Genomic DNA, 12083 nt, shown 5'->3' on the forward strand with positions numbered 1-12083 from the left:
GGATGCGGCACAGCACGTGGTCCATGGAGATGCTGCTCTTGCGTGCACAGTGACCTACTCCCACAGGGAGAAGGTCTTGCCATGCCGAGATCTTTGCTTCCCAGTAGGATGCAGGCTGGATTGCACTGGACAAGTGCCTGCAGCTGGAAGACATGGGAAAAAGGGCTGGCTGGAGAAGAAGGGTGACTTGGGGTAAGAGCTTGAGCTGGCCAAAATCATAAGGAAGGACACTGAAGCTTTCAGTTTCTAGTGTAAGAGTAATATCGCCCAATTTTGGCTCTTAGTTGGGTGCCATAACTTGCAGATCCCTCAGTGCAGTGGAGCTCTTCAGAGCCCTCCAAATGACATGCCCTTCAAGTCTCTCAGATCATGAGACTTTTTTTGGGCAGAATTGCAAAAACTTTACACCCAGGATCTGCAAAAAGCATTATTATTTCAATGTGTCCCCCTGGTATCAAAAGGGATTTAGCGCCTAGAATTAGTTATGGAAAACAGTATTTCAGAAGTTGCTGGATTTTTTTTATTCTTCCTAATTCAATAAAGCAATAAAAATTGCCTACTGAGAGCAAGTTGTGGGATCCTAGAAGCAGCTCAAAGACAGATGGCAGCAGCAGCATGCCTGTTTGGGGATAGTTCTCAAAGCACTCTCCAATTTGAAGACCACAATCATATCAGCTGGAAAATTAATATGGCGGGTCACAACATAAGGCAGAGTGTGTAAAAACAAATTTCAGGGCATTAGCTGGCCTGGCCCAGCATTTCCGTACTGACTTTGTACTCCAAGAAAAATCAGGATTCATGTCCCAATCTGCCAAAGGTCCCTTGAGCAGGTTGCTGAGGACTAGATGACAGCACCATGCCTGGGTACAAGGGCTCACTTTAACTGGGCTTCACTTTTTGGGATGGATCCCAGCACTGTTGGTCTTGCACTAACACACTGTGCTCTATCAAATAGCAAGGGTATTTGCTTTTTTCAAAGCTTGCAAGGTTTTGCAATACATAGAGTATGTGGGCAAAACAAAGGCAGGTGAGCTCAAGAACAGGCCTCTCCTACAATAACTATGCTCTTTATTTCAGAGGAATCCAGAAGTACAGGTAATTCAATCCTTTCTCAGGACCCCAGAGTAATTTCGACACAGACCACTAGTCTTTAGCCAGACCTTTCCACTAGACCTGGTATTTTATCTAGTGGGCATCATACTGAGAACAGAGGTTCTCAGAGAGAAGGGGGAGCAAGCAGTGCCTTCCAGGAGATCAGGACAGACATGGGATATCTTGTGGGAAGGAACATGGCATGCCTGAGAGAACAGGAGGGGCTGAACAGAACCAATGAGCAGCTCAGAGCCATGACAAACCTGTTTTTGGAGGAATCTCATACTCAAGGAGTCACAGGGACATGGCCTTTCCAGCTTCTAGGGTATTCTGCAATTGGAGGGAAAAAAACCCCAAAACTAAAATCCCAAGGGGAGCTCCCACTCCTAGGTCCAAGCCCAGCAGTGCCCCACTCCATCACACCCAGCTGCTTGCTGCACTACATGTGCACCCCTATACATTTGCATCCTTAGCAGTTTTTAATGGGGAATGCTTGCTAATCTGCAATTCCTGCAAAGCCAAGCTACAAGCAGCGACAAGCTCGTTTGCTCTTTGGGGAGAGGGCTTCAAATAGCTGCTGGCTCGTGGCAATTAAGACGGGCAGAGCACTGCCACCGACTCCGCCAGCCTGCTCTGACTGATGCAAGCGCCGGCTGGAGCGCTCTGATAAGGATGTTGGATGATTCAGAATAATCTAGGCTTTGCTGAACAGATGAGCCCGAGTGTTTGTGCTTCTGTTTCTGTCTAATGGGAATACTGTGTTGTGCTCATCGGAAAGGGGAGAGGGCGGTTGGAGGGAGGAGGGCACCAGAACTTCCTCTCCACAAGACTGATGGACACATCTCTCCTGCCTGCCACTCGGGTCTCTTCCTTCCATGGAGGTCTCCAATTTGAGGGTCTGGCCAGTCTGCCCCCTCAGCTTGGACATCGCAAGGGGGTGGCAGAGCAGCTGGGGAGGGAACAAAAAGTCAGTGTTAAAACTTCTCATCCCGAGGGTTCTTGCAAGGCTGCTGCACAAATAGCTGGGCTCAATTAAGGTACAGGAGATGAGCATGAAAGTGGGCAGGGCAGGGAACAAGAGAGAAGAGGAGGGACACACTTGTTCAGTCCTTAAAAACAACTTCTAGCTGGTGTAGTGCCGTGTTATGCATATGCCTTAACTCCTGTCAAATCTTTAATCTCACTAGTCTGATGCATAGTCTACTCCCATTCCCTTAAGATCACATCTTGCTCCCTGGATTTCCAGGGCCATTCCAACAATTTGGCTTTGATTTACTCAGAGCAGAAAGCCATGCCACCAGCACAGGCTATTTACAACATAAACTGACTCCAGAATGGAAACATCCCCCCTTCGGCTGTCCTTGATCAAAAGGTTTGCAGCTGAGATAAAACACCATTGCAATCAGACTTAAAATAATCAGTTTTCATAGTCCATGAGCACCATATCCCTCAGATCTGGGCTGTCCAGGAGCACAGCCACATATCATGTCTCTGAAAAGAGCTGGGTATGGCAGGAGGGTGAGGTCTGGGAGCAGGGCTCGAATTAAGATGGTGAGAAACACCTCTGCAGGCTGAACTGCTGTTCCACAAACACTTCACTGCATTCACAAGGCTGCTTTCAGAAATCTCTGAGGCTTTTCAGTCCATCACACTATGTAAATCCTTTTTAGCATCTAAACGTGACCATGGCCACGAGACAGACAAGAGACAGGGTCAGGAAGAAGCAAGTTGGTTTATTGTGGTGGGAGCCCACACAGCTCTATAACTAGCACTGGTGATCAGCTAAATTCACGTTACAAGAGACACTGACAAGATGCCACCACCTCTGTCTTTAAGGACCAGACAGACCTTGTACATCACTACCATTCAAGGTGGGAAGAGCCATGTCACAACATCTCCTCCTTTTCTGGGGTTCTCCCATTGGGCACCCCTTGCTGCGCCAGAGATGCAGCCCCTGGGACAGCTCTGTAGGGGTGGGTGCAGAGTGGGTGCTAACATGGAGTGTCCGACAACCACTCTGCTCTCTGCAGCTTGTAGAAAGACCGTAAATAGGAATGAATTCAGCTAGGATTAACTCAATCTCCATCAAAGCACTGAAAGCTCTTGAAGTTTCCTCCTAAGCGCTCCCCGAGGCAGCGCAGCGTTCCGGCAGCAAACACACATCGCAAACCAGAGCTCACAGGCGACGGCTGTACAGCCCTGTGCAGTTCCTGCTCTCCTGCGTGCGCACTGCGTGGGAGCTGAGGGACACTCAGCCACTGGGCCGGCAGGAAAACCTGGAGCAGCGTCTGTGAGAGCAAAATATCCCCATCCACCACCATGGCCTGTAAGGGATCTTATCCCTCTGCCCGGGGATGTTCAGGGGAGGGAAGGAAAGCAAGCAGCCGCCACAGCAAAGCTCTCAAAAACACAGGGAGCCTCTGACTCGGTACCCTGCTCCACTATGGAGAGCTTGACAGCCGCTTCCAATCCTCAGCTGGCTTTTCTTTTTAATGATAAAGTGATCTGGGAGTTGAAAGCCAGAAGAAAAACCATGTCTCATCCAAGCAAACAGCTTGTTGTAACTTAATGTACCGAGGGAAGGACAGCGCAGGGTGGCGGCGGCTCAGCGCGTGCGGCTTGCCGGGCTCGGTATTCAGTGAGCAGCAGAAGACGCCAAGCAGAAAGGAGGCCACTGCCCATCCCTCAGGAGGGCTCCTCTCCACTTGCAGTTGTTTTAATTACCCCTCTGCACCGCAGCATCGCTCCAGCCTGCGGGAAGCCACGCTCTCCCGTCCCCTCCGAACAGCTGAACATGTTACCACAGCCCCTCCGGTGTCCCCGCAGCCGCGGCTCAGCCAAAGCAGCCGGCAGCGGAGGGGACCCACCCTGAGCAACACCAGCCCCCTTAGTCACCAGCACCATTTAGCCAAGATATTTTCTGATGTTTTCTGCCAGCAAATTTTGCATTATTTGAATCATCCACGCAGAGCACAGCAAAAGGCGGCACACTGGGAGGAACAGCCAGAATTACTCAAGAGCTTTTTCTTTTCGTGGGCTTTAACTTAAATTGTGATCTGTCAAACAGACGAGCTGCATGTCACTGTGGATAGCTGGGAGAAGCTCCTGCTCAGGCTGCAGCAGGGGCCAAAAAGGCAAACAAGCTATTTCTAAGAAAGGCTCAGCAAGAGCAAGTGTGCTACTCTCCAGCTTCATATGAGTTGTTTCATTCAGTGTTACTCATGCCATTAAAAAAATTAAATAGAAGTCCGCCAAGGGATAACAGACACATCCTTCACTGCAAGGCTGCAGATACAGGATGGAACACCTGGTGTAGGGATAAAGAGATTAAGAGGTGAAGGGCAACAGTGAGGAAGGGCTAAAACATGGCAAATATACATACACATACAACCTGTTGGTTCAGGGTGATAAATCCCCTGCTCCTATTTGTATTTTCTCACCATAAAAAAATCCACAGTATATTCACTGCAGCCACAAAGAGCAGATATTTAGTGCCCAGCTCACAGGGTTCTCTTGAGAAGAGCTGTAGGGCAGAAAGCACTGGTCCCACCCACCCACGGGGCAGATGCTGACCTCGGACACTGGGATGGGAGCAGCCCTGTGGCAGCAGATGAGGCCAAACATCCCTGCCCAGGCAGCTGCAGCCCAAGTTGCTGTATCCTTAGGAGAAGGTAGCAGGCATGCCAAGCCCTGGCTCCTGCAAACAGCATCACCCGCTGCACATGCGGGTCACTGCTGGCTGAAGCTCTGCTAAAAACAAAGAAAAAACTGGAATCAAACACGCATTTCTCTCCTATTGCACAGCACGATCCAATGGAAAATTTCACCCAGATCTGCAACGTAATGCTAACGACAGATTTATTTTTACAGCTATATGGTGAAGGAGGATGATCTCAAAAGACAAATCATTCTAAAATGGGCAACTTGACTCAGCAACACAGGGGTCTGGCTGAATATAGGGTACAACCTACCACGTACACTGCTCTCCGGGCTACTGCGTGTGCACTGCGTGGGAGCTGACAGACAAAAAGCTGTCTAACACCACAGCAGAACAAAACCACTGCCTGCCCAAGGGTTTTGATCTAATCACAGAAGGAAAAAACACACCTCTGAACTTGCTAATAGGTGCATAGAAGGAAGGACCACTGCTGACAGAGCCAGCCCTACCTCCTCAGCTACCCACAGACACCACAAGCATGACACCAGAGTGTGAAATGCCCCAAGGGGTGCCAGACCAGAGAAACATTTATTTTCCAGACCAAACACCTATTCTTTAAAAGGAGAGGGAACTATAACATCTAAACAGAGCCTTGTGTTTCTCCATGAGCACAAAAATACAGATGCAGGAGATACAGGACCACACACATGCCAGTGGCTGGGGCTGGAGGTGCTTCATGGCCAGGAGCACAAACAGTTGCTGAGGTCCCAAGAGCAGGAGAAAACTTTGTTGGCTTTGCACTGTTCACAAGAGAAGAGACTGTGTAAATGTAGTATCACTGTCACAGCTTATCCTCTGCCATCCTTCCCACTGCAAAGAGCTACATCCAACATGGACCTGATGCACCCAGAGGAAACCTAGAATTTTGGGAATTGTAATGCCAGTATTGCCCCACGGCTTCTCAATAAAGACCTAAAAAGGTAAAGAACACTTTGGTTGCTTGAAAAGGCAGGGAGAGACAGGGGAGATCAAATTTCTCATAAACCCCATGTTTAATTATCTATCAGCAAGTAGATCCCTTTTTTCATCCAGTCCTCCAGTGCTCAGCCCTGGGGAAAAGCACTGATGATGTCAACAGGGATTCTACCCACACTTGCACAGCATCCTGTAAATGCCTGGAAGTTGAATGAATGGCAGGCAGGAGAGGAGATGGATGAGAGGAAGAGATGGGGATTCACTGCCATTAATAACAGCTATTGGTTTAATGTAGAACTGATAATCCCCCTGGCATGCTAAGCACAGCCCATGGCTTGCAGGGTTTCTGAACCAGTGGTCATTAGTCAAGCCAAAGCCTCCTGAAGGGTACATAAGTTAGATTGGGCCCCTAATTCACAAATATGCTGGGTTTTGCTGAAAATTGGACACCAACATGGTGCAATGCGTAAAATAGGGACAATGAACCAAATGAGAAATGGGGTCCTTTGAAAGCAGTATATGAACACACACAATTGCAATATCTGAGGTTTTTTCAGTCATTTGCTAAATGACTGAGGTGATGCTGTGGGCAGGCACCACACTTGACAGTACAGCCAGGTTGGAAAAGGCTTTGGACCACGTCCATTCCCCCAGTGCCAACAAGCCCCATTCCTGCCACCAGAGATGCTCTGCATTGTGTCCTGCCTCAGCTTCCCCCAACTTCTTCTTTTTTCCACTTTACCCAAGTTTTCTTATACTATTAAGCAGAAAACCATCTGCTGGGAGGTTATGACAGGATATAAACAGCCCTATACAATACTTACACTATTTCAGTCTCATCTCCTCAGCTGATGGTCTATTTTCCATTAATACAATTTAAACATTTACCTAAAAAACTTTAAATGACTTTGTGGCTACCTCCTCTTGCTACAGATAACTCGAGAACCACTGAGAATTTTCTTCTCCCGTCAAACAACCCTGACCACAGTTGGGAAACCAACCAGCAAGTTTTTAATCCTCCTTGAGACTTTTTACGTTTTGCTTGCTGAAGGTCCGTGATCAAAGGTTTGTGATGAGCTTACATGGCACAGAGCACGTAGGGAACAGATTTGCTCTCAAATATTTTAAATATTTCATAATTCATTATAGTCATAGCATAAAAAGTACAAAGAACCTCTTCAATCTCCCTAAGTGAGGCTAAAAAACGTGATGCAGAACTGAAGTTTAACAACTATCAGTCATAAATACAGCAAATACAATCAAAATGGCTTGGGGACAAAAGCAGGGCCTTCAAAAATAAAGTAATTTGGTAAAGAACACACATGTATAAACATGTTCCTTTTATTCAGGACGGTGCATCTGAATACTTATGAAACTGCCTCTAATAAACACTACTTCAAATTGAAAAAAGCACAATAGAAATGTAAGGCAGCCAAGAAAGGTTTCCTATAATCCCAAGTGGTTCCAAGCAGACCTATTAGGCAGCCAGGCATTTTGAGTTTCATTTCAGCTCTAACTAAAGCACGTGTTTTAATGCTGTGCCGCAGCTCTTGATTAAAATCAAACTCAAGTTCCTCGTGTTTTGGGTTTAGAGCTTAGGATGGTGAGAAAACAAATTAAAAGAAACCCAACAAATTTTAAGAGAAGATTGAAGAAGAAATTAATTTATCAAATTAGCAATGTGCAGCGGCACTTCAAAACCCAAGAGAAGCAGAAAGGATGCCTGCAGGTTACTCCTTATGATACCAAACAGAGCAAATCCAATCAGATGAACATGCTGCTGGATCAGTCAGGCAAAAGCCACAGGAGCGGCAGAACAAAGTAAAAGATGTATAAAAAGAGGATTTTCTAAACCTATTGTACTGGTTTGAAACTGAGCTATTCCCCCTGGAGGAGGTGACAGCATCAGTGGTATGGTCCTGCAGAACAAGCTGTCGAAAAAAAACCCTCAAAGACAACGCAGAGGAAAAACAGAAAAGAAGTTTTAATGAGAAATTAAAAATCTTACTAGAATGTGAAAGCTGCAGTGTTGCACTTTAAATAACACATCTCCATTCAAAAACCTATTTCCTGCACAGGACTATAAACAAACTGATAGATTTTAGCATATTATTTCAAAACTCCTTGTCTTTAATGGTTTCACCATTGCTCCCTGCTTGATAATTCCCTTTCCTTGCTTAAAATAACTGTCTATGGCAAGAGCATTGACCTTCAGGAATAAGTGAATGAGTGAGGAAAGCAGCCCACCAGCACACGACCAAATTGAAAACGATGACAGCAGCTATTTTGGGGCACGGAGATGAACAGAGGGAACAATATGATTATCAACATGTAAAATATGAGTGACACCAGCAGCAGACAGGAACTTCTGTTTGCCCAGTCTTGTGAAACAAGAACGAGCTGCTGCTCAAAGGAATAAACAGACAGTGAAATAAAAACGTAAAATGATACTTTGTTTTTCTCAGCAAGCGATCAACTCAAGATGCCACAGAGACTGATTGCTTCGTCAGCACAGAAATTCATGACCTGCTTTTAAGATAAAATGACCATCAAGCCACATGAAAAGGAATAAAACAACAGCCAAAGAAAAATAGTATTTCAGAGGGAAGTTTGTGCTTCTGAGCAGAAGGTATCACTGAAGTACAAAGTGAAGGTGTTTTGTTAGGTGGTGCAGCTAACTCTCTGAAAAATCTGCTCTTGGAGTTGTAAGTGGCAAGATGGGGCTTGACGGACTACAGCTCATACACTAATACAGCTCGTATACTTAAATGTATATTATAAAAAGCTATTTTATACCATGTATATATATGTATTCAAATAAAAGACTCATGAAAAGAAAGGGTTTATATAAGATTTAAACCCAGCTCTCAAAACCATTTTAGAGATCATTATGCCAAATCAGCCCTGGGGCTCCCACCTCACCATTCCAGTGATTTCTGGCAGTTCCACAGATTGCACAGGAGAGGTTGTACCAAGGAAAAGACAATTTTGGTTTTCTTGGGTTTGATTTTCTTAGAAAATGTGGTATTTTTGATGATTTAATCCTGCTAGAGAGCCTTGAAAGCAGAAAGAAGTTACACATTCATATCTACTGCGGCACAAAGTGGGCATATCAACTATACTCACAAAAATATATTCATAAGGAAAAGCAAATAGAAAATACAACACCTCATTAGCAATGCTGTGCAGCCACCCTGCAGCACCTGCTGGGTTGGAGGGACCAGACTGGGTGGATGTTTTCCCTGGGAGGGGAGGCAGTGGAGCTGTTGGGACCAGCATGTCCACCTTTGGAAGGTTCCAGGACCCAATGGGGTACAGCCTGGAGATCCCTTCCCTGATTGCTGCTTTGAGCAGAGGTTGGAACAGGTAACCTCCAGAGATCCTTCCCAACCCAGTTCCCACCATCAAGACAGAGAGCACCCTCCCAGCTGCCTCCATGACCCCCCAGTAACACCACCAGGATGCTTCAGGCACCTCGCTGTGTGACTCTGGAATAGCAGCACAAGGAATGATGTTGAGGAAAATGAGTCACACTTCCAACAAGGCAGCAACCACTGCTGCTCCCCCAGCCAGCCCATCACACGGGCTGCCAACACGAGCTGCAAACACTTCTCTTGGACAACTGCTTTCATCCCCCAGCTCCCACAACGACCTACTTACAAGTCATAAGGTTGCTTGCTGCTGAAATGCATATTAAACTCAGGACAGACTAAAAATCCAACATCTTTTTCCATTTCAGGTCTATTTTTTTTGATTTGATGCTTAAAAATGCTCTGCAGTCAAACATTTCAGAGGGCACAGAGACCTAGAGATGCCAAGAGCAAAATGGACTAGAGCTGCTAAGCAAAGTCTCTGTGCACACACATTTGAATGCTGGTATCTGCAAGAGAGACTAGGGGTAGAGCCCACTGTGGGTAAGCTCTTGGGGCAAGGCAGAAGAGACAAGACCAGAAACTGAGAAATTGGTGCATTTGTATTTTGTTATTTGCTGGTTAACTGATACTATTCAAAGTAACTGGACAAGTTTCAGCTAAAAGTGAACTTATAAGCAAACCAGAAAATTGGCCCATGGCATTTCTTTGCAGGAGACTGAATTTCTACCTCAGGGTCCTTTATTAAGATCTGAGACCTTATTCTGACTTTTGCAGGGGTAAAAATAAAATATTACCTGTGGAGTAGTATCAGGAACCAACTAATTACACACTGTTAGATATGGGGTATCTCCTTCATGGGGCAAGACTATTTACAAGGGCATGTAGTGACAGGATAGGGGGGAATGGGTTGAAATTCAAAGAGAGTAGATTTAGACTACGGTGAGCGTAGTGAGGCACTGGAACAGGTTGCCCAGGGAAATTGTGAATGCCATGTCCCTGGAAGTGTCCAAGGCCAGGTTGGATGGAGCTCAGAGCAACCTGGTCTAGTGGAAGGTGACCCTGCCCATGGCAGGAGATTGGAACTAGGTGATCTTCAAGGCCCCTTCCAACCCGAATTGGTCCATAATTCTACAATTTCTTCCATCAGGAAAAATGACTGGAAGGCAACAGTTCTTCAGACAATGATATTTAGACACCACTGTGTCTAGTGTCAGAAGCAACCATAGCATGCTTACCACAAAATGGCTACTGGCAATAAATCCAGGGTATCCAGGGGGCTTCAGTGCCTAAATCCTGTCTTATCAAGCACTGAAGTAGCACACTTACTTTCTAAAGTGCGACTTTAAGTTTCTCTTTTAAGTTTAAGATGAGAAATGCCTGTGGTTTGTCTCTTAACAGCTGCAAAGACCATCCAATCACTACCCACACTGTGCGGAGATCTGTGACCTCAGAGATTGGCATAGGGAGCCCCTCACCTCAGCCAGCCCCAGCACCCACCTCCAGCACCGCTGCCAGATCCCCGAGCATCCATCTCGCACATCCCACGAAACGCTCAGCCCCCAGCACTGCAGCGTGTTGCGCACGACTCTGGCACTTCCCTCCCAGCGCCGAGCGTGACGCTGCCTGGAACCCACCAGAACCTGCTGTGAGTCAGGGTCTGAGACACTCAACACCTCGGCGGCCCAGCAGCCCCTCAGCTCCCCTCTTCTTGCTGTCAAATCCTTTGACTCCACGACAATTTTGAGAATGGAGACTTCAGCTAAGTGTTCTGGTATCTCAACAACAGAGACTGAGCCCTGAGAGTCTACCAATCCCCTGCAATTAATTTATCTCATCAAAGCTCACATCATCAGAATTATTCCCTGATTACCAGCAGGTAATGGTCAATGCTTTCCAGCTGCCAAAAGCAAAGGTGCAACTCCTGTGCTTGGAGAAAGCAAGAACACACCCGAAGCAGCCAGGAGGGCTGAACGAGGAAGAGAAGGCATTACCTGGGTGAGGTGCGGGTTGGGGTTGAAGCCACACTGGTTGCAGACCTTGCTGTGACACTGGGTGCAGGCATTGAAGTTAGGCTGGCCGGGGGAAGAAGTGAGCTCTGTCGTCTTGCAGATGGGGCAGAGGGTGCTGCTGGGGAGGGGGGCAATCTGCGGGACTGAGTAGGGAGAGGTAGGGGTGCTGCCCCGGTCCGGCGACACCGAGGGAGACCTCCCCGAGCCCTGGCTCCTGGCGTCCACCTGCAGCGTCCTCCGCGGCCCCTCTGCCGCCGGTCCAGGCTGGCCCCGGCCCCTCATCTCCCGGGGGCTCTGGGAGCTGGGTGCAGTCTGTGCGAGGGAAGGGGATGCTGACCGCTGGCCCGCAGCCTGGTCCAGCTGCTCTGGTCTCCTCAGCGTGCTGAAACACCATCAAAACACACAAAATAAGCCCAGGTTTCAAACATTTGTATGCCAGTCAATGTAGACAAGTGCTACAGCACCCTCTCCCCCTAAAAATCCCAGCTCAGCCAAGAAGGCACAGCAAAACCCCACTGCAAACCAGGGACATTGCTCACATCAGCAGAAGGATACACTTTACCTTATGAAACAAGGCACAATTTCAGCTTTCTCTTATATAACCCAGCGGCAGAGATGTAATTGAATTATTCGGTGTATTCTGAGTTGAACTTTAGTCAGAAAGTTGCACATAAAAATATGTGTGAGAAGTTTGGGAAGCTCAGCCTCCTGCCAGCCAGGGCTCCCAGCACTTTACCAGCACAAACTCACTAGAAGAGGCAGCTGTGACTCTGCTTTGCAGCCTGGGGGGCCCTTTCTGCAGGGACACAGCCAACTCGTGCTAAACCAGCTTCTCACAGCCTACTTTCATGCATGGCTGTAAAACCAGAAGCCTGCAAGGAACTCTCTTTATTAAAGGAAAACCCCCCCCAGAAGCCCAATGGAGGCAGGAGAACTACTTGTACTTCCTCAGCTGTCAGGCTGAGCCATGCAAGT

At 47.3% G+C, this 12083-nt stretch overlaps 1 protein-coding gene across 1 annotated transcript in view; it reads right to left on the minus strand.

Moving 5' to 3' along the window:
- BSN (bassoon presynaptic cytomatrix protein) overlaps positions 1-12083 on the minus strand; it is a gene marked incomplete at both ends in the record, with an annotated part of 86729 nt that overhangs the window by 53428 nt on the left and 21218 nt on the right. Inside the window, one exon of the mRNA XM_082288546.1 lies at positions 11091-11490. Coding sequence (XP_082144672.1) covers positions 11091-11490 — 400 coding nt within the window. The remainder of the gene's footprint in view (positions 1-11090; positions 11491-12083) is intronic.

Source organism: Coloeus monedula (genome assembly GCF_965178545.1).
Source record: "Coloeus monedula genome assembly, chromosome: 11".
NCBI classification, from domain to species: Eukaryota; Metazoa; Chordata; class Aves; order Passeriformes; family Corvidae; genus Coloeus; species Coloeus monedula.